The sequence below is a fragment of the Lacerta agilis genome, chromosome 7 (genome assembly GCF_009819535.1).
Source record: "Lacerta agilis isolate rLacAgi1 chromosome 7, rLacAgi1.pri, whole genome shotgun sequence".
In the NCBI taxonomy this organism is placed as follows: domain Eukaryota; kingdom Metazoa; phylum Chordata; class Lepidosauria; order Squamata; family Lacertidae; genus Lacerta; species Lacerta agilis.
The window spans coordinates 26,565,638-26,587,854 of NC_046318.1; the positions used below are offsets into that span (position 1 = coordinate 26,565,638).

General features: G+C 42.5%; 2 protein-coding genes across 3 annotated transcripts in view; one reads left to right on the plus strand and one right to left on the minus strand.

Annotated features, from left to right (window-relative positions):
- Positions 1-2,494, plus strand: part of PHACTR1 (phosphatase and actin regulator 1) — a 250,946-nt gene extending 248,452 nt beyond the window's left edge. The window contains exon 15 of the mRNA XM_033154579.1: positions 1,169-2,494. Within this exon, the coding sequence (XP_033010470.1) occupies positions 1,169-1,184 (16 nt within the window). The 3' untranslated portion in view covers positions 1,185-2,494. The remainder of the gene's footprint in view (positions 1-1,168) is intronic.
- Positions 2,495-6,890: 4,396 nt separating this feature from the next.
- TBC1D7 (TBC1 domain family member 7) lies at positions 6,891-21,897 on the minus strand. Of its 2 annotated transcripts, none has more exons than XM_033154582.1 (9): positions 21,796-21,897; positions 18,950-19,069; positions 16,843-16,923; positions 16,351-16,538; positions 13,803-13,940; positions 10,415-10,560; positions 9,504-9,633; positions 7,913-8,015; positions 6,891-6,988 (listed from the first exon to the last, which is right to left on the minus strand). In XM_033154582.1, exons 2-8 carry the CDS (start codon positions 19,059-19,061, stop codon positions 7,929-7,931), a joined length of 882 nt encoding a protein of 293 aa, XP_033010473.1. In that variant the 5' UTR covers positions 19,062-19,069; positions 21,796-21,897; the 3' UTR covers positions 6,891-6,988; positions 7,913-7,928. The 2 variants fall into 2 exon arrangements, with proteins under 2 accessions (XP_033010473.1, XP_033010474.1); XM_033154583.1 differs by lacking the exon at positions 21,796-21,897 and adding an exon at positions 21,260-21,278.
- Positions 21,898-22,217: the final 320 nt, after the last annotated feature.

Consider the following 22,217-nt stretch of genomic DNA (forward strand, 5'->3'; position numbering starts at 1 on the left):
AAAGCCTTGGGCTATATACAGTGAAATTTGCAACTACATTCACAGCTTCATTTCCGTAGAAGCAAAAACATGGCAGGAATGGTGTATACATATATTTAATACTATTATTATGCAGAGGGGGGTGGTTTAGCCCTGGAACTTTTTCCAGATGTATAACAACGGTCTACATTTCTGTTTCTGAAAATGTTGATGTACCACTCAACTTTGTATCACAGAATTTAAGAACTTACAAAGAATTGAATGTTGCATGGAGTGTGTTTGTGTATGGACCAGTTACACTGGGAAACCCCTTATCTATTTCAACACAGAATCCGACCCTCCTAACCCTGTGACAGGAAACCACCAGGGCTCGTTTTCCATGTCTTTTTGTCCCTAGCCCCCCCCCCAACATCTTGATTTTTATGCTGTTGAGTCATCCCACTTACACAAACCCCCAATAAGCCTCCATTATAAAATCATTAGGAAGGTAATGAGATCTTTGTGCCATTATGGAAATGAGTAATGGGCAGACTTAATATGTGTATGTGTTGCTTTTCTCTTGTGGCAGATGAAGGAGCTCTTATGAGAGTGAAATACTGTGTAAAAGAAAGGACCCCGGAACCTCTTATGATATATTGCAGTGTTGTTCACACAACAGTTGCACAGTAGTTTTATGTATGAATGACTCTCTGGTGGTGGAATATAATTGGGGGTTCTTAGAATGTGCAGGTTAGCTAGGACAGTCACAGTGGCTTTGGGTAGAATTAACCTCTTTCTTCTCCAGGAAGACAGCCTGGCAGTCCTTTTGCTACCCAGTTCTTCCCCAACCTGGTGCCCCGCAGATGCTTTGCACTACACCTTTCATCTGCCCCAGCCAGCATGCTGATGGTAGTTTTACCTCAAAATGTCTGGCAGGCACCAGGTTGTGGAAGGCTGCTATGTGCCATCCTACCAATCAGGATGAATTGTTGAGAGGTCTTCATTCCCACAGCCCCTCCCAACTCACCTCTCCATGGTTCTCAGGGCTGTTGAGGGATTAGGTTTTTATTGGATATTTCAGACCCAAAGCTCTTGTCATGATTCTGAACGTTTGAAAAATATATATGCAACAATCAAATTGGTTGACTCGTCGTTCCAACACAATTGGATTTACTTTCTTTCCCTGCTTTGTCCCCTTTTTTAATTTTAGGTTTCATAGACCATAGAAATTGAGCACTCCACCATTTTCAAAACGTATCTGGAAAGAACCATAAGTGCTGGTACCATTCACTTCTCTGTTAATGTACAATGTAAATTTCCTGGACTGCCTTTTTAAAACCAAGAAGAGGAGGAGGAAGACGACGACAGGGAAACTTGTGTTTTCATGTACTTGGTAGAACTACATCATGAGACAGGTTGGCACAACTTTCAGCAACCGAAGCCACCCATGGCAAGAATCGGGCCAGGAGTTGGCACTCATATTTGAAACTCTGCTGTGTGGATTCCCCATCCTCATCCAAGATCAGCTGTTGATGCATCCCGTCTTCCTTCAAGCATCTCCCACCTGACTCCAAAGAAAGCTGAAGGCAGTTGGTGTTGGGCATAGACCTGCTGGACAAAAGCTCGGACGAGGCCTACCATCCTTCTGGGTCAACACTTTGAGCAAACACTTCTTTCTGTTTGAGAGCACCTTAGAAAGATGCGGGGGAAGGCCAAGACCCGCTCAGAGGATCTACCTATCTTTGACACTTCACAAGAATCATCCCTGGAGGATCTCTTGGCTGGCTGGCTGGCTGGCTGTCACCCATTTGTTTTGTGAGGGAAATGCCCAGGAGATTCCTTGTCACCCATCTCTTTCATTCAAGTGACCCCCTCCCTTTTGCTGCAAAAAGTAATGTTTTGAAATTGTTGCCGATTACAGGGATATTCAGTAACATGCTTATTACCTTTACAGACAGAACGAGTCAGGATGCCTTTTGCCCTGCTTGGTAACTTCCTGCTTTCATTTGCACCTGCATAAAGAGGCTGGATGGCAGAGCAGCTCTGCCAGTTAACCAAATTGATACAGCACGCCAACTTTACTTAGATGCTGCAGGTTCTGTAAGGTGTGCAATGCAGAGAAGAAAGGAGCTCAAGGTCATTGTAGGGTCAATTTTGCTCTGTGCGCATGGATACGTTTATTTTTTAAGAGCTGGGATTTCTGTTGTGTAGAACACTACCTGGTGTAAATAACAAAATATGTTGTCATGAATGTCCCAGCATCATACTGAGAACCAAAGCATTTGGATTGGATTTGTGGAGGTTGTGGGGGGGTTTTTTGTTTGTTTGTTGTTGTTAGTAAGGAATTGGCTCTTCTCTTAATAGGATGACCCTTGCACACTGGATAGTGTTCCAGATCCCTATCTTTGAAAGCACTTTGGCTAAGCCCACCAATTTGATGCCTTCTGGTAAGGAGCCCCCATTCTCTTTCAGCAGCTGAGCCCTGAGCATGCCTCTCCCAAGCGAAGTTCACTTCTCACACTTTTCCACTGGTGTTAAGAACATAACAATAATACTGTCTATTTATTTGCTTCGGGAAGTTTGTATAGGGCAGCATAACTTTTCTTTTTCAACAGAACACTTGGTAACCTGCATTTTCTCCTCACCCCGTGGTCTTCCTCAGCCCAAGTTAAATGAAAACAGGCCTGTTTAGTGATGCATTTTTAAAAATATTATTATTATTATTATTATTATTATTATTATTATTATTATTTTGCTGAGGAGGCTACACTGGGGTGATAAGGCATTCTCTACCATCACTGGACACCACAGCTAGTGGGTGGGCACAATGCTGCTAAAAGCTTTTACATATTACAGATCCTCAGCACCTTGCATTTATCAACAGTTGTGTGGTAGCATGCCAGGGGATTCACAAGGTGTGGTTATGGGTTTGTTTTCTTCGTTGAATCACAGGACAAGGCTCAGCATTCTTTACTGAGTGGCTTGGAGGACGCACAAGGGGTTGATTCACCTGCTGGTTTATCTCCTGTGTGCCTTTCAGTTAAAAATACAAATTATGGCTATGGTTACAAACCAGACAAGGTAGAACATTTCCTCCTAACAATAAGATTGCCAAATTCTGTGCAAGTAAAACTTGCACAGGAAAGTATATCAGCAACCGCTGGCTGGATCTGAAGTGTGTCCGTTGCTAATATGGCGACACTTCCTGCTCCCTGCCCCTGAACTCTAGAGGAATCATGAAAGATTATTTCATGGGAAGGAATTCTGCTACCACTTATTCTGGTTTTACTGTGGTTTGTGATGCAGTTGGTTAAAGAAGCATGCTGAGTCTTTTCTCACATTTCTGCCAACATTAATTTCCAAGTGGGCTGGGCTATCAGCTTAGCACTTAACACATGCAATTGAGGAGCCTATTCACAATACAAGTCTTGTAGTTTTTCAAGACCTAGCACTCAGCCCAATGTTATCCATGTGCAAAGGAGCATCTTCCAGAGTTAGTACTCAAGTGGCACTTCTCTGAAGATGCCCCCTTGCCCTACATTAAGGTACCATTGAGCTGATCTGGGAGTATACTGTGTTGCCATTATGCCCATTGTTACATTTGGAAATAGATGGGTCCACTCTGCCAACCCTTAGCAGCTTCCTTTGCCTGCATGCAATGGGATATTGCATTGAACATTGGATTTGCTTGTTTTCTGCAGGCAGGCAGGTTCCTAGCAGGCTTGTGTGTGCAAAACACCTGTGCCAAAAGCTCAGTGTCCCTACCATGCAAACAAACAAAGAAGCCAATTATTGGATCAAGGCAATACACTGTATTCACTTCCAAAAAGTAGCAGTAAACGAATGGATACGGTATTTATTTCTGCCTGTAACATAGAAATGGATCTAGCGAAACTCTCATATGAAAAATGGCTTACTTTTCAAGTCTGCTTAATGCTTGCCTTGTCTGGAGCAGAGCCATTCAGCTGTTCCCCTAGCACAGTGATGACAGGTGATGGGAAGTCTGGTGTGCACTCCACTACAAATGCCTAATGCAACTCTTTCCCTCTGAAATCTATGGAGATGGGCTTTACTGTCATCCTGCTTCCATTCATTTCAGCAGGGGTTGCATAGATGTCTCATTTATTTCCCCTAGCATGAGCAGTGAACTTTTGCATTCACTTAAATATGCCTCTATGATTCACATGCAGATGGTTATCTCGCACAGAGCTGCAATTTCTCTTGCTACGTGGACAAAAACCATTTCCTCCCTCAAAATCTGTCAAAGGGTAGTGATTTGAAAAAGTGCACAGATGATGTTGCTGCATATGGCAAACAGGGTTGAAAATTGTTCCCTCCACCCGCCTGTTCGTCCAGCCAAACTTTATTCTTGTGTGAACAGAAAAGCAAGGGAAGGGTTACGCCTGAGCATCTCAGTGATCTTGGAACCAGTGCATTTTCCAGTTGCTCTCCAAGTCAAGTGTATGTACATAGTTTTGTCTTTGTATAGGAGTGAATGTGGTGACAGTCAAACCTGTGATCTTCCAGTATTGTAATTTAACAGATTATGGCTGTATGGGGGGGAAGTAAAAACCAGAACAAAATGTAAATACCTAGAGGAAACACTAAAACTGAATCTCTACATCCTAGGGTTTTTGTACATATTGAAACTGCATGGTATTTAAATTGTCTCTGATGTATGCAGTTTCTTAAAAAAAAATCATTTTAAAAGAAAAAAACATGGTCTTGTTATCTTTGCCTGCTATCGATTCTGCAATTATTTATGATGCACAGCTGCAATCAAATGCCAAGCTGCAGGGAAGCGACATCTAATTTATTTACTTCGAATATGCTGCCTTCCTTCCTGTTTATGTTTCCAGGCCACTAAACAGCAACTTGAGTCTCACTACAAACAATAAACAACAACAAACCAGAATCCACTGAATGCTGAACGACAAAAGGATAGTGGCTAAAAGCCCAAAGGAGCCTTTTTCTGCAGAATTGCTCCCTCTAGTGTGCAGGAAATACAACAAGGAACACAGATAACCAGGAAGTATAAATCAGCATCATTTGAGTGGCTGGCAGAGCAATCCAAACTATAGGAAGCCAGTGTAATATATGCCAAGGTAAATTATGCTGGTGTAATTTACTTACACACCTTTTTTTGATTTAGACACCCTTTTTGCAAGTTACACTGGCTAAATCATGTGACCGAGCCAAAAGGAGCCTGGAATAGGGGCAAGTCTTGCCCTGCTGCCACCACCCACACTGCTTTTTCAGGAATAACTCTGGCTTTGGCTGTGCCAGGATGGAGAGAACCTTATTATCAGTGCTATTTTCCTAGAAAAAGAGCTTCTCTTAGAATGGCAATGGCACCCACCTGAGAGGTGCCAGAGTTGAGCTCTGAGCTCCAGCTGGAAAAAAGGCCCTGCTTCTTCTTCTTATTATTATAACAAGAAAATTTATAATATGTTCTTTCATAAAATGAAAGGACTTGCTTCATTTAGAAAGAAAACCCCAAACACTATAGTTAGTGCGCTGATTCTACTAGGGTTGCCATATTTCAAAAAGTGAAAATCTAGACACAAACGTTGGCAAATATGTTTAGCTTTTTTTTCTTTGAGATTTTGCAAAAAAAGCCAAAAAGTTTCTGAGTATATGGCAACCCTAGATTCTACATAACTAGTTGAGTCTCTACCAAAACGCTTACTTGCTTTCATCACCTCCCACCTTCAAACACGAAACAGAGTTGTTGATGAAAGAACATGCCACAAATTGAATAACACAACGCACGAAAGGAAAATGCTCCCTGCAATCTCATTCTTTGTACATACAACAGGGTGATTAGATATGAACTTTCCACTGACATTTAAATGGCGGCATTTGATTGACTTCTGGACACTGCAGAAGGCTTCTCGCAGCCTTTAAAAAAACATTGATCTAAAAATTTTATTGTTTGTGTGAAAAGTTCAGCACAGCTCGTTTATCTCATCGCATCAACTTCAAGTAGCCCCAGTATGCCACAGAGGAAAAGGTTTGGGGGTTTCTGGGGTTTTTTTTAATAGTCTGGCACCTGAGCTTTAAATAGTGGTTCACAGCTGTGCCTCTCAGCATTCGTGCACTAATTGACGTGGTTGATGGAAGATGGTTAACACCAACATCGGTCAAAAATAAAATAGGGATTTTATCAGAAAGCAACTACTGACCACATTCTCTGCCACATTAAAGTAATCGGCGGTTTAAGCACACTGATTGGGAAGAGCTGAGCATTCTGCAAGACTTGACAGTTTCCCAAATTAATAAAGCAGAAGGCTGAAATGTGTGTGTGTGGGAAGGGTGTCAATATTCTGCTAGCATCATCTAAAATGGGCACAGTTGCTACCTTGCACGCTTCAACTGGTTAACCAGTTAGGATCTGTTACATGGTCTAATATAATAATGGGTTACATAGCACTACTATTGTATGAAAGTACTAACATTCTGAGGAACATCAATATGGAGGTGAGCCCAGAGGACTGGGGCATGATTAAAGTTGACAAGTGGGTGGGATGGTGGAAGAGACTCTTTCCAAACACAAAGGGTGCAGGAAACGTGAGGCTGGTTATCTAGGGCACCCTTCCCCAAGCTGCTGCCCTGCATAAGTTTTGGATTTCAACTCTTGTGCCAGATAGGAGCTGTAGCTCAAACACTGGCAAGGCACACAGGGAGCAAAAGACTCAGGCATAGGGGAAACACTTCTCCTTGCTACATAAGATAAGGAAACAAAGTGGGCGAAGGGAATAAAGGAGCTGTTGGGTGAACATTCCTCTACTTAAGTCCCAACTTTCCACATCACTAGGCATGCCCAAGGCAACTAAATTTTTAAACAATTTAAAATGAAAAGCAAACGATGAACAGCAAAGGCAAAGGAACCTGGCGGTTTATTTTAGTTAAAAGGACATCACATACCAAGCCTGTGAGAATCAATATTTTATTGTCAGTGCTCAACTGCCTACCAGGACTGGAGGGATCTCCCAGGTTGGCTGTTGATGGTTTCACATGCTGGGTGGATCTGAAAAGGGAGTAGAAAACCAAAGTGATCAGGGGATTTGGAGCAACACTGCCAAAATGAAAGGTTGCGTCACCTGAGGAGACTCAAGTTTAGAAACAAGGCAATGAACCAGGGTCATGATGGAGGTGTAGAAAGTGAATGGAGAAAGAGCTTTGCTCCTGCTTCACAATACCAGAACCAGTAGTCCAATGAAGCTGAAGGCTGGGCGATTCAGCACAAGCAAAAAAAGAGGTACTTCATCACACAGTGCATAGCTGAACGATGGAATTTGCTGCCACAAGTTGTGGTAATGACAGCCACCAGATTGGATTGACTTTAGGTAAAGGTAAAGGGGCCCCTGACCATTAGGTCCAGTCACGGACGACTCTGGGGTTGCGGCGCTCATCTTGCTTTACTGGCCGAGGGAGCCGGCGTACAGCTTCCAGGTCATGTGGCCAGCATGACAAAGCCGCTTCTGGCGAACCAGAGCAGTGCACGGAAATGCCGTTTACCTTCCCGCTGGAGCGGTACCTATTTATCTACTTGCACTTTGACGTGCTTTCAAACTGCTAGGTTGGTAGGAGCAGGGACCAAACAACGGGATCTCACCCTGTCGCGGGGATTCGAACCGCCAACCTTCTGATCAGCAAGCCCAAGGCTCTGTGGTTTAGACCACAGCACAACCCACATCCCAGATAAACAAGGTTATTTGGAAACAAATCCAACTCAACTGATATAAATGGGACTCCACTTCTAGGCAAGGGGTCACAGACTTCAAATGATTTAAAACCAACCCTTCTAGATATATTTATACACTTCAAGTCCATCAGATACGGTGGTAGCAATTTTATTGCTCCCCCATCTCCTTTGTTAAAATAATTTTAAGTAGGTTTTGTTGAGGAAGGATGGAAGGACAAAGGGAAGGCAAATGAAATAAAAGTGTACCGTGGGCCGCATGGTCTCAGACTGAGTGGGCAGGGGTCCCACAATGTTTGTGCCACAGCTCAATCGCTTTGCTCACTATTGCATCCGTGTTATCTTGAGGTATCTACAAAAGATAAAAAGAGATACTCAGTTTGAGGTATTCCAGTACTTCAATATCTCAGGCAGCAAACCTAAAGGCAGCTAAAGACCAGTCACTATAGGATTGCTCTTCCAAACTCCTGCCATATCCATTCACGCCAATTGCTAATGCACACACACAGAGCACACTCTTTTGCTTATTCAGTTTCAAGTACAGTCATACCCTGGGTTGCGCACCCCCATGGTTGCGGATGTTCGAGTTAAGAACGCCCCCAAAACCCAAAAGCGTTTCCAGAGCACGTGCAACCCGCACATGACCCCCGGATGCGCAGGACACTTCTGTGCACTTCACACATATGCAGAAGCGCTCAAATCGCGCTACTTCCGATTTTTTCTTTTGGGGGGGTGTTTGTGTTGCGCAAGGAGAACTTTCCTTGCAAAAGAAGGTCCAAGCATGCATCAGAGCACACCTGGAAATCCAGACCGGGTCATCCATATCAAACCATTCCACTCTTTATTTTCCTTTACGTTCCTGCATCAATGATACTCTCTTTTCCCCAACGCAGATAAAAATGGGAGAGAGTGTGCATTGAATGGCCACTCACTCAAATAGAAAAAGATAACCTGGCTTGATACAGTGTTGTCGTCTGTGAACTTGTTTGACCACGTGGTGGATTTGGGGCGGGGGGAGTCACAAGGCCAAGTTAATCCTGCAACCTGCTTAAATGTGGCCAGCGAGTTCTATTTATTTAAAACTTTTATAGCCCATCTTTTCTCGACAAGCCTAAAGTGGCTAACAACAGAAGTTAAAATAAAAACTTAAATGATTCTTAAAAAAAAGATTAACAACAAATAAATAAAAGAAAGCAGCTATAAGGCATTAAAACAGCAGAGAGAGAAAGGAGGGGAACCCACAAAACTGCTGCTAAACATAACTTAACCAAAGCTACTCAGAAAGGCAGTGACTATGGCTCAAAGGTGCTCCTATAAAAAGGAATGTTTTGGCCCATCTTATGGAAATCCATGAGAGAGGGGAGTGTAGCAGGAGGCCCTGTTCAGGTAAGAATGAGTTCCAGAGCCCGGCTCAGCCACTGAGACGATCCTATCCTTTCCACTCAGACATCAAGACAAACCATGGTCTGTTTTTACATCTGAACCTAGATCACTTCACAAGACATGGATACTGAAGCTGCCGTGCAGGCTGTGTTTTGTGCTAAGTTTGGTTTGCTGTTATGTCTGAACTGAGAAACCATTGTGAAAGTCTCTTACATTTTGAAGCTCAAACCAAACTGTGATTAGCACAGATCATGGTTTGATGCAGTGTCTGAACTTTACCTTTTTAAATTACGCAAACTTTTAATTGCAGCACTTGAACACCGGGCAAAATCTCAGTTGGATTTCTCTTGCAATCACCTCTCCCCCCCAAAAAAATCTGATACGCAAGACAAATCCCTTATGTGGGGTCCCCCCCCCGGAGGGGGCACAGTATATTAGTATGCGGAAGAGTACTTACATTTTCCAAAAACTGTTGAATCTTTCCTGCACTATTCAAGGCCATCAACTTCATTTTAAAGGTTAATAAAATCTCAACAGCAACGAAGACAAGAATTTTGCAGGAGCCGCTAATAACTTTGTCCCAAACCCTAGAAAATACAAGAGTCTTAAAAACTGCACGCCTACAATTATTATAGCTATAATAATTTCTATTCAGTACTGAAGTGGGTTTTTTTTTCCTTTCCTGACCAAAATAGTATCTCAGTCATGGCAGGAATGAGACATTTTGCAGCAAATGGCAACTCACACCTCCACCCTCTGGTACAAGATGTAGGGAACACAAGATGCCAAAGTTTGCATCATCACTCCCTATATAATCTTAACTGACAGATTTTAGAATGTCAAAAAGTTCTGACTTGTCAAAACATATTCATGCAACATCCCCGAGTTTGGAGGTGAGGTTATAGGTATCTTGCAGCTAAATCTATATCTTGCAACTCCATCTATAAAAGTACTCTGCCGCATCAGTCAGGGGACACAGGAGTTTGTGGTATTGTGGGTTGTAGGCTAAAGCTGGAAAACAGACTATTTTAAAGGATGCTACAGTGATGGAAGGAAGGAAAGTGCTCACTGGAAGGACAGATCCTGAAGTTGAGACACCAGTACTTTGGGCACTTCATGAGAAGAGAAGACTCCCTAGAAAAGACCCTGATGTTGGGAAAGATGGAGGGCACAAGGGGAAGGGGATGACAGAGGATGAGATGGTTTGACAGTGTTCTCGAAGTGACTGGCATGAGTTTGGCCAAACTGCGGGAGGCAGTGAAAGATAGGCATGCTCTGGTCCATGGGGTCAGGAAGAGTCGGACACGACTGAACAACAACACAGTGATCTGACTGATCCAAGTTGGGCGGGAGGGGAAAGATGCTTACCTTTGTAAGCTGGATTCAGGTAGACAACCCGCAAAACACTTTCTAAACCAAAGATTGTAAGGAAGATGGCTCATTGCTGAACACAACTTCAGATGCGTTAAGAGTCCGCTGTCTTCAAGGTTCAGGTATTGTTCCAAAAGTTTTGGCTGCAGGATAAATGTCAAGAGAAGTGATAAAGTTTATCAATGACCATAAATAAATCTCGCTGTTACAGGTATTTATAGCAGGAAACCACAAGCAGCAAGGTGCCTTAAAAAAAGAAAAAAGATTCAGCATGACACACTGTGAAAAATGCCATGTCAGATAATGTTCTTCAAAGGTCAGATCCAAAATGTAAGGCTCGCTAAACATTTCCATATTCATTGGGTGTGTGAGGCTCCAAAAAGAGTATATAGTCACTGAATAATTTGAGACTTCGTAACAATACAGCAATTCTTAATTTATTAAAAAAAAAAAAAAAAAAAAAGAGGTGGGGAAGGAAACAGCACATACTCGTAAATTGTCATCAACAGGGAGCAACTCTCTGTTTCTACATGCTCTTCAACCCTGTTGGGTGGCTTTCAGCATCTTACATGCATGCTAGAGATTAGCCCACATTCCCAAAACTATAGATTTCAACATGGCAAGTACATGTGTGACATTATAAGCACACCCCTTCCACAAGTAGAAGGAAGTCCAGACTAAATGTAAAAAAAAGTATGGGCTGTCATTTTGACCACAGTAATGTGTGGACACTGAAACAAAAAGCGGGGGTTCGTAAGCAGCACTCGTTCCACATTAACTTCCCATCCAGAAATACTGTATTATTTTGAATGACACTGACACACACACAGTTTACTTCACTTCTGTAAACAGTTCTCTCTGGACACCTTTTGGACAAGGTTAGCAGTTAATTAAACATCTGCTTGTTTATTTTCATTTGTTCGTCTTCAATTATATCTGAACATTTTACTATAAACATGATTTTATTAATAATTTAAAGAAATTCAGATAGGACTGGCACCAATGAGAAAAACTGTAAATTTTCTGTAAATCTGCCTCCTGTTCTCTTTTCCTTAACCTGGATCTTAAATAGATATATCTGAAAAAAATCACTTATTCTTCATTAGTCGAAAGAAATTGACACATGCCCCTATTTCCAAGTGTTGGGAGAGGACATCCCAGGAGGTTCAGAGGGTGACAACACAATAATGGGCCTTTTCTGTGGTGGCTCCCCCACCTGTGGAATGCTCTCCCTGGGGAGGTTCACCTGGCGCCTTCATTACATATCTGTAAGTGCCAGGCAAAAACATTCCTCTTCTCCCAGGCCTTTGGCTATTTGAACTATCTATGGCCTTTTAAACTGTGGGCAGTATTGTTTTTGTTTGTTATTGTGCTATGTGTATTTTTGTGTTTTTAATATTGTAAACAGCATTGTGATCTTCGGATGAAGGACAGTATAGAAAGTTATAACAACAACAACAACAACAACAACAATCAATTAAACAATCAACCTAAGGAAAGTTCAAGCCAAAGTGTTTTCCTATCAAATTTTATTTATAGATGTTGCAGAAATTATTTCTACAAACTTCTCTTTCTATTAAAGAATGGAGCCTGGCATACGGTTTGCATGGGAGTAGAAAGGAATGAAGGCGGTTCTGCAGTAATTTGCATCACTGCTGTTGAGAAACAAGGGAATGGCCTCATTCATTCTGCTAAAGGGCAAGCCTAGGACTCTTAGGCAGGGTGGATTTGATTTAAATCAAATAAATTTATATCATGATTTAAATCACTAGTCAGTAAGACTTGATTTATTTTATTTTTTCATTTTTTATTTTTTACAGAAAGAATCAATCTTGCTGGTATAATCTTAATATTTACAACCAGATGAAGATTTCATTTTTGGAATAATAAATTTTCAGAGTAGTTTTTACAGTTATATCAAAAATTACTGATTTGGTTATACTATTAGAAATACATAGACAGATGATTATGAAATTATTGTGAGGTTTAATAAGTTTATATTTGGACAACTTTAATAATAATAATAAATAATAATAATAATAATAATTTATTATTTATACCCCGCCCATCTGGCCGGGTGTCCCTAGCCACTCTGGGCGGCCTCCAACAAATACCAAAATACAATACAAAGTCACAAATTAATCTGCTGTACTTTATTGGAAGGAGAAAAATAATCATTTCCTTAAGAGCAATGTAAACAATTTATTTAACTAAAACAATAACATTATAGCATATGCATCCATGTTTGTTTGATGTGGTTAAACGGGTTTTTAAAAAACCATCTTAAGACTGAGTTTTAGCACACATGAAAAACTTAAAACAAATCCTTATTTCCCGATGAATAGCCTTTGGACTATAATGTAACTTAAATAGAAAACGATATTTAGAAAGATTTTTCCTCCAAAAGCATTTTATTTTAAAAATCCAATTTAAATTTTAAAAAATCCAAATTAAAATTTAAAAATCCGATTTTTTTTTAAATTTAAAAAATCATTGATTTTTATCTACCTTGCTCTTAGGGGAACGAAGCAATGCAGCTTCCTGCCTTCAGTCAGTAAATGTTAGGCTACACCTAACCAAGGGAAGCAGAGACTAGAGTATGCCTTCTCTATCTGTCACAGCATAATCTACATCTTTCTTCATGCCCAGTTTTGCCACCCCTTTCCACATATTCAGTAGTATCTGGTTTTGCTGCATTTTCCATTGCAGGCACTCCCTGGAGGACAGGGAGATGCACTGCGTCACAAAGCCTTCACTAGCAAAAGACAAGAAGTTGGCGGCCGGTTATTAACTACAGTTGTACCTCGTGTTGCATAACCTCCAGCTTATGGAATCTTTGGGTTACGGCCACGGCAAACCTGAATTGGGTTTGCCACTCGCGCATGCACAGAAATACTCTGCGACACCACGCAGAAGTGGACCTCCAGTTACAGAATTTCCGGGATACGGCCGGGCCTCCAGAACTGATCCCGTTCATAACTGGAGGTACCACTTTACACACAACTGAATATATGCCAAAACCTTGATTGCATTCCTTGTCATCAGCATTCCAATCCCCGTGATATTTATTAGAGGTCTGTTGGCCACGTTGGCTGGGAGATGGGAGGCTAGCCACATCTCTAGGGCTACAGATTAGTCAACCCTGAGCTACCCACTAGTCACTGCACTTCTGTTCTAGAAACTTGCACTGCATTTCCTTCATCCCCTCCAAAAAAGAATCCAGAGCATAATTCAGTTTCCAAGTCCACACAGGATATTTGTGCAAGAGCCTGTCAGAAAAAGCAGCAACATAGAAGACGGTGTTTGGTACAACTTCTCTACCTGTATTTTCACTATTCTGTTCCTGTGTGGGATGAATAGATATGTATGCATATAATATTCTTACCAGCTGTGGTATTGAATCCTTGTACTTATTGTTCAACTGGTTCACAAAGCTACTGATGAGCCAATAACAATCAATGTGATCTTCTACCATTTCTTCCATAGCTTTAGCAATGGCAAGGAATACCTCGTCCTCGGCTTCCTGGAAAGCAAAGCAGCCACGGCATGGGATTATCAAGAGGCCACACATGCACGGAACAGCATTTTCCAGTCAACTTTGTTATTTGACAACATATAGTAATTTTGCCCCTCTGTTGTAAGGTTCTGCTATGTGCTAAAGCATGGGTGACAAAGTTGTGGCACATCAATATGTTTCTGGACTACAACTCCCATCATCCCTGGCGACTGAATGTGCTGGCTGAGGTTTATGAGAGTTACTCCAACACCAGCAACATCTGGGGAGCCATAGGTTCCTTATCCAAGTGTTATAGAGGGCTAATTATACCTTCTCCAGGGAATTGCTTCCCATTCAAGGTCACCATACTGAGGGATACAGTGAGGGGGGGAAAGTAACTGATCCCCTGCTAAATTTGCCTGTTTGTTCTCTGACGAAGAAATGACCAGTCCATAATTGTAGTGGTAAGTTTATTGTAGCTGTGAGAGACAGAATAACAACAGGAAACCCCCAGAAACTCAGAAGACAAAAGTTAGAGATTGATGTGCATTAATAATGAGTGAAATAAGTATTTGATCCCCTATCAACCAGCCAGATGTCAAGTTACCTGGTATCTTCACTGTATGTAACGAGCTGAGATTAGAAGCACCTGCTGTAAAGGAGAGGTCTTACCTGTAATCCCAGCTCGTTACAGTACCTGTACAAAAGACACCTGTCGACAGAAGCAATCAATCCAGCAGATTCCAAAGTAGCCATCATGACCAAGACCAAAGAGCTGTCCAAGGATGTCAGGGACAAGATTGTAGACCTGCACAAGGCTGGACTGGGCTACAACACTATTGCCAAGCAGCTTGGTGAGAAGGTGACAACAGTCGGTGCAATAATTCGCAAATGGAAGAAACACAAAATAACTGTCAACCTCCCTTGGTCTGGGGCTCCATGCAAGATCTCATCTTGTGGAGTTGCAATGATCATAAGAATGATGATGAAGCAGCCCAGAACTACACGGGGGGAACTTGTCAATGATCTCAGGGCAGCTGGGACCATAGTCACCATGAAAACAGCTGGTAACACACTACGCTGTGAAGGACTGAGATCTTGCAGAGCCCGCAAGGTCCGCGTGCTCAAGACAGCACATGTACAGGCCCGTCTGCAGTTTGCCAATGCACATCTGTATGACCCAGAGGAGAACTGGGTGAAAGTGTTGTGGTCAGATGAGACCAAAATCGAGCTCTTTGGCATCAGCTCAACTCACCGCGTTTTGAGGAGGAGGAATGCTGCCTATGAACCCAATAACACCACCCCCACCGTCAAACATGGAGGGGGACATATTATGCTTTGGGGGTGTTTTTCTGCTAAGGGGACAGGACACCTTCACCCCATCGAAGGGACGATGGAGGGGACCATGTATCGTCAAATCTTGGGTGACCACCTCCTTCCCTCAGCAAGGGCATTGAAAATATGTCAAGGATGGATATTCCAGCAAGACAATGACCCAAAACACATGGCCAAGGCAACAAAGGAGTGGCTCAAGAAGAAGCACATTAAGGTCCTGGAGTTGCCTAGCCAGTCTCCAGACCTTAATCCCACCGAAAATCTGTGGAGGGAGCTGAAGGTTTGAGTAGCTACACATCAGCCTCGAAATCTTACTAACTTGGAGAGAATCTGCAAAGAGGAGTGGGACAAAATACCTCCTGAGATGTGTGCAAACCTGGTGGCCACCTACAAGAAACATCTGACCTCTGTAATTGCCAACAAGGGTTTTGCCACCAAGTACTAAGTCATCTTTTGCAAAGGGATCAAATACTTATTTCACTCATTATAATGCACATCAATCTCTGACTTTTGTCTTCTGGGTTTCTGGGGGTTTTCCTGTTGTTATTCTGTCTCTCACAGCTACAATAAACGTACCATTAAAATTATGGACTGGTCATTTCTTCGTCAGAGGGCAAACAGGCAAATTTAGCAGGGGATCAAATACTTTCCCCCCTCACTGCATTTTCTCAGCAACCCAATCCTACTGTGGCTGCCTACTTTCAGCTTAGATGTCTGCCACGCTTGCCACTAACTACAAGGGAAATTCATTCTGTAACATGCCCTAGATCAGGCATCCCCAAACTCGGCCCTTCAGATGTTTTGGGACTATAACTCCCATCATCCCTAGCTAACAGGACCAGTGGTCAGGGATGATGGGAATTGTAGTCCCAAAACATCTGATGGGCCGAGTTTGGGGATGCCTGCCCTAGATGGTAACAGAACGTGCTTTCCCTAAGCCCTGTTTACAGTATCTCTGGTTAAGGCTGAATTTGACCTCTCAAGATACTGCAGTTCATGTGGCCACTATACAGTTTCTTCACTCTAGCAGAATTTCAGATGGAAAAGATTTGGACCTTCATACAAAGGAGTATTGTCGAGGGCAAATTTCAGCACGACTGACCGAAGAGAGAGATGGATTCCGAGGAAGCTTTCCCGTCTCCAGCTGGTATATCCGGAGGAAAACTTCAACCTGTGGGGTAGAATCCTTGATAAAGCGAATTACTCGGAGCGCATGGTGCACATCCTTATACTGCTCCTTTCGGCATCGCATCACAAACCCGTGAGATTCATGGTGAGGAGGAAGAATTCCTGGAAAAAGAAGAGAGAGAAAGGAGAACTGGGTCTGCATGTACTTGCAAGTTCTGGTGGAAGGTTAGATCTTCTGACAGGACTTGTTGTTTTTCTCTGATCAACTAAGTACTATGAGCCCTGGATATAAGGAATGCTCATGAGCATGGGCACACTAACTAGCCCTGTCCCCGATGTCTTGCAAAGGCTTCTTCAATGGAGCATTCAAAGCGTGAATTGGCTTTCCTTAGCATTACAGTAAGCATATGTCCAAAGCTGCCCTTATGTTTCTAATGAAGAACCTGCTTTCCCCATATCATCTTACCTAGAAGCACCTTCCACACAAGGATCCGATACATGGATGGGAGAGGAAACCTCTGACTGAATGTGCAAAGCTTCTCAATATCTGTGAAGGGGGGGTTTAAGAACAAAGACCATTTTAGAACTCGAATGGTGTTATGAAGCATCTCTGTTCTCAGCAACCGACACCAACCAGGACACATCTGTAAGTGCACAGCACCAATCATGCTTCTAGGAGGCATCAAAGAATCATTCGGGTTTTTCAACGTTAACAAACCCAATTTAAAACACGTGCTTTTTCCACTTTCAGTCCTTTTGCAAAATGAAAACCTAGCAGCAATATTCAAAAGATTTTAAGGGGTAAAATAGTTCGTAAGTGTTTTTGGTTGATTCATCAGCTGCTGTCAATTAAAGGTAAATAAATTTGAAACCACAAAATGGGTGCCTTTTTGAAATACAGTGGTAACTTGGTACTCGAATGGCTTGGCTCCCGAACAAATGAACTCCTGAAAGCTGCAAACCCCGAAGTAAGTGTTCCGGTTTGCAAACATTTTTTGGAAGCCAGACTTGAGTGTAGGAAGCTTCTGCAACAAATCAGAAGCCGTGCCTTGGTTTTCGAACAGTTTCGGGAATTGAACAGACTAAGTTTGAGAACCAAGGTACCACTGTACTGGTTAAGTGTAACAAATCAATGATAATTGAACAAGCACAAAATTAGTTGATTTTAAAATGAAGCCATTTTTAGTGTATGTGCATATGTGTGTGTGTATTTATACATATACACATTAAATACATATATATACTGTTTATACACACATACATATATTCATTCTCAAGTTCAGTAACCCAATAGAACTAATAACTAGTACAGTACCTATTTTTAAATAAAGAAGTATCCCCCAGGGATGTGAAATCTGTGACTGGACTACAACTCCCATAATCTCTGACCAGTGGTCATATTGACTTGGGCAAATGGGAACTGGAGTCCCAGAGCAGTTGGAAGTTGCCCACTCCTACTGTACTACCACACAAGTCATGGCTTCACCCAAAGAATCCTGGGAACTGTAGCTTGGTAAAGGCACTGAAAATTGTTAGGCGTCCCATATTCCTCATATTGTTATGTTATATTACTATTTACATAGCATCTCTCAGTTTTTTTAAAAAAAATTAAGGCAGGTAACAAAGAATAAGCACACAAAATTGAATACAAACAATAAACATTGTAACAATTCAAAACAAAAAGTAGCTTATCAAAAGCATTAAAAACCAAATACATTTGGCTTCCTGAAAAAGGGCCAAGGGCAGTTCCCACCAAAAAAAAAAATGTTGGAAAGAGCAAGACAAACAAACTGCAGTTCCTAGGATTCTTTGGGAGGAGTCAGGACTGTTTAAAGTGGAAGTACACTGCTTTAAACGTATAGTGCTGATAGGTCCAGAATCTCTTTCCATACAGTTCTCTCAGGGAAAGCTGGAAACAGAGGAGAGACCATTCACATTAAGTCTTAGGTTACGCTCCACATGTTGTAGGTGCATTCACTCACACACAAGCGTGTGTGCATCTATTCCATTCCCAAAAAAAGGCATCGCATAATCTTCAGTTCATACAAAATATTCTGCTTTAGAGGGAAATGAGAAATGTTTCCATGCCCTTGTGGGTAGAATATACAGACTGAGGCAGTGTGTAAGCCAATCTGGGAAGAAAGCAAAAGTTACTCAGGCATTGGGATAGACAAATCTGTCAATTTTAGTTCCCTCAATTTGTCATTTTTCCAGTCTTGAATTCAGTTCTTCACATTTCTGCTGCAATTTGTGATTTTTTTTTTAATTAAAAACATTCCCTGTGAAAATTCAACATTTTGGTGCAAATTTCTCCTAATGAAAACATACATGCAGTTTTGCATGGAATCTTCTCTAATATGCATTTTTACACACACTGCAAATTTTGACAGGTGCTATGTGTTTCAATTCACATATTGTTTTGGAAAGTGCAAACTTGATAAGTTTGCCTTTAAATGAGAAGCAAGCCTCACTGGGTCAAACGGGCTTTTCCTTCAAGTAAACATGCACAGGCTTGCAATTAAGTGAACTCAAACAGAATGTGTGAAAAAAAAATGGTCTTCTACCAAGCATACCAAGCCGATCATCTTTCAGAAGAATTTCCAATGATTTCTTTTCTTCAACACCACGAAATCCTACTTTTTCATAATACACCGATCGGAAATTTCTCTGAGGATCCTCAGCCATGTTTCAGTCTGGGGGAAAAACACATAATTAATCATGATGGCTTGCAAAATAATAATAATATAGTATTATTATGACTGCAAAACAATGAAAAGTGCAGTGTTCCTCTTTCAGAGCTTCAACAGTGCCGTTTACACTCTTCCCCATAGTTTTCAGGCTCCCTTTCTTGGACCAAACTCCCCTCTATGACCACTACAATGCAGGAATATTTTACATATTGTAAACATACTTAGAAATAGTTACAGGTGGGTAGCCGTGTTGGTCTGAAATAGTCGAAACAAAATAGGAAACTTTAATGATTATCTGCGCTGTTTTAAATTGCATTTTGTTTTAATCTTGTATATCGCCTTGAATTTTTATACAATACAGTGGTACCTTGGGTTACAGACGCTTCAGGTTACAGACTCTGCTAACCCAGAAATAGTACCTCGGGTTAAGAACTTTGCTTCAGGATGAGAACAGAAATTGTGTTCTGGCGGTGCAGCGGCAGCAGGAGGCCCCATTAGCTAAAGTCGTACCTTGGGTTAAGAACAGTTTCAGGTTAAGAATGGACCTCCAGAAGGAATTAAGTTCTTAACCCGAGGTACCACTGTATATGGTTTTAATTTTGTTTAAAATGTATGCGCTGCTGTGTTGTTAATTGCTTTTACTATACATCACCTTGATACAATTGTATGGAATGTAGCTAATAAAATATTATTAATTTTTTTTACTAATATTTTATTTTATGGCATTATAAAAATACTTTTGTGTGTTTATAAATACACAATTTGAAGCTAGAAACTTCCTGAACAGGAGCCATATGCAAAAGCAGTCTGTTGCAGCAAAAACAAAGAGTTTTTGTCACCTTAAAAGGCTACTCATTTTATTATAAGTTTTTGGGTTCTAAAGTAATGCAGATCCTAGTCCACAAAGGACTAGATCATCATAAATGTGCCAGAATGCAATCCTGACCATATCTATTCAGACGTAAGTCCTGTGGAATTCAATCAGGCTTACTCTCAAGTAAGTGGGGTTAGGATTGCAGCTGCACAGAGCAATCACATCCAGGCAGCCGCCAAACGTGAGTGTTATGTCAGCCTGGAGCATGTGTGTGTGTGTGTGTGTGTGTGTGTGTGTGTCGGTGTCGCAGCCTAGGTCTTTTAAGGTGCCACAGGGCACTTTATTATTTCAAAAGCTAAAAGAGTTCTCATTTCCATTATATGCTACAACACTCTTCTCTAAAAGACTACATATCTGAGTGTAAAGCGCCTTATCTCCTCTGTGTTAAAATTCCAGAAGATTAACAACGTTTGGATGTTTTTTGGGGGGAGAACAGTCCCCTGGCAATTTACCGTAAGTTTACAATTTCATAATGGCGTAATCGTTTACAGGCAAATGGTGCATTGCGTGCATGGAGCTTATTTAATGAATTTGCCAACATGAACAGTTAACATGTTTAAATGTCTGTTTTCAACAAATCTGAGGCAAAGTTTATTAACAATCTAATGCAAAATGGCCATTCCCTCCACACTGCAGAAAAGCTCACTAGCTTCTTAAAACCCTCCTCACTTATTTCCTCAGAAGAGAAACAATTTAGCTAATATCCATCTACAAAAGGTTGATACGTAAAATATAATAATCATGAAAGTAAGTACTGTATAAAGGAGATGCTAGACACTTTTGAATCTCTGGCTCCAGGATAGGGAAGTGGGGAATGGAGGAACTGGGAGGCTATTTGGAGGATGAGGAGTGGTGAGAGAAGATGGGTTTGTAAACACTTGGTAGTAGTGCAATACCAGATATATTTGCAAGAGAATATACAGTATTTGCAAGAGAAGACATTTAGGTTTGAAAATGTGGCCAGTGGCTCAGTGGCAGAACGTTTGCTTTGCAAGCAGAAAATCCCTGGTTCAGTCCCTAAGCATCTCCAGGTACTGCAGGGGAGACCTATGTCCGAAACCCTGGTCCCTGCCACTCAGAATATGAGCTAGGTGGGTCAAATGCCTGACAGTGCAGCAAAACTGTCTGAATCATAGGATCACAGAACTGTAGAGCTGGAAGGGACCACAAGGATCATCTAGCCCCACCCCCTGCAAGGTAGGAATCTTTTGCACGGCTTGGACTAAGACCTGAAAAGTCTGGGTTTGAATCCCTACTCAGCCATGAAGCTCACGGAGTGACCTTGGGCCAGTGGCTGCTTTCCTCTCAGCCTAACCTACCTCACTGAGTTGTTGTGAAGATAAAACTGGGTGCGGGTGGGGAGGAGGGAGAACCACCACGTCCCCCACCTTGAAGGAAATGGTGGTATGGAAATATAACAAACGGATGAATGAAAGCTGAGAGTATAGGAAGCAAGGGGCGTCAATACGCTACAGGAGATGAGGGAGTGCTGGAAAAAAATACTGTATAGACGATGGTGGGGAGAGAGAAGCAGGTAAGCAGGCGGCGCCGGCGGCCCAGAAATGGCACGTGTGAACGGGGAGTTGACAAGAACGGGTGGCTAGAAGGTGCACTGCACATGAGAAGGGGGAGAGAGCGAGGAGGGCTGGAAAAAGCGGCGGCCAGCTTGGGCACAACAGGGAGGGAGAACCCCGGGCCACTGCTATAGGAACCGGCTGGGTGAGGTGGGTGCAGAAAAGGGAGGCGGCAGTCGAGGGTCGTCAGGAAAGCGGAGAAGGAAGCATGGAAAGGGGGCGAGGTGGGAGAAGGACCTCGGGCGCCCCGCCGCCTCTCCCAAGCCGGCGCGCAAACCTGCCTGTGCAGAAGGGGCCGGCGGGCAGCGCGGAGCTCGCTTTCTGCCAGGGCCGCCGCGACCGGCCATGCGGCGACGACGACTCGGCGCGAGGGAGCTCCGCCCGGCTCGGCCCGCGCAGCCGCCGGCCCGCCCAGCCAAGGGGTGGGGAAGGGGAGGAGGAAGAAGCCGCGGCGGCGGCCTCGGAGGCCCTAGAGACGCTTGTCATTCCCAACCCCGAGGCGCGAGCGCGGCGCAAATTGGTGCGTCGTGCGTATTCCCAACTTGGCGTGCGTAATATTGCTGCTGGGATTTTGTTACTAGAAACGCGTCGGACTGAAACAGCCTCATCCGACCTAGGAGCCTTCAACTTGTAGTCGCCAAAAATCTGGAGGGCACCAGGTTGGGGAAGGCTAGACTAAAGGATATCGGTTTAACTAATCATT

Coding starts and splice junctions, on each gene's coding strand:
- TBC1D7 (XM_033154582.1), bottom strand. CDS start 19,061: ATGGCTGAGGATCCTCAGAGAAATTTCCGATCGGTGTATTATGAAAAA. Junction 16,539..16,842: donor TGTGTGGAAGGTGCTTCTAG/GTAAGATGATAT, acceptor TTCTTTTTCCAG/GAATTCTTCCTCCTCACCAT. Junction 8,016..9,503: donor TTCAACAGTTTTTGGAAAAT/GTAAGTACTCTT, acceptor TATCTTTTGTAG/ATACCTCAAGATAACACGGA.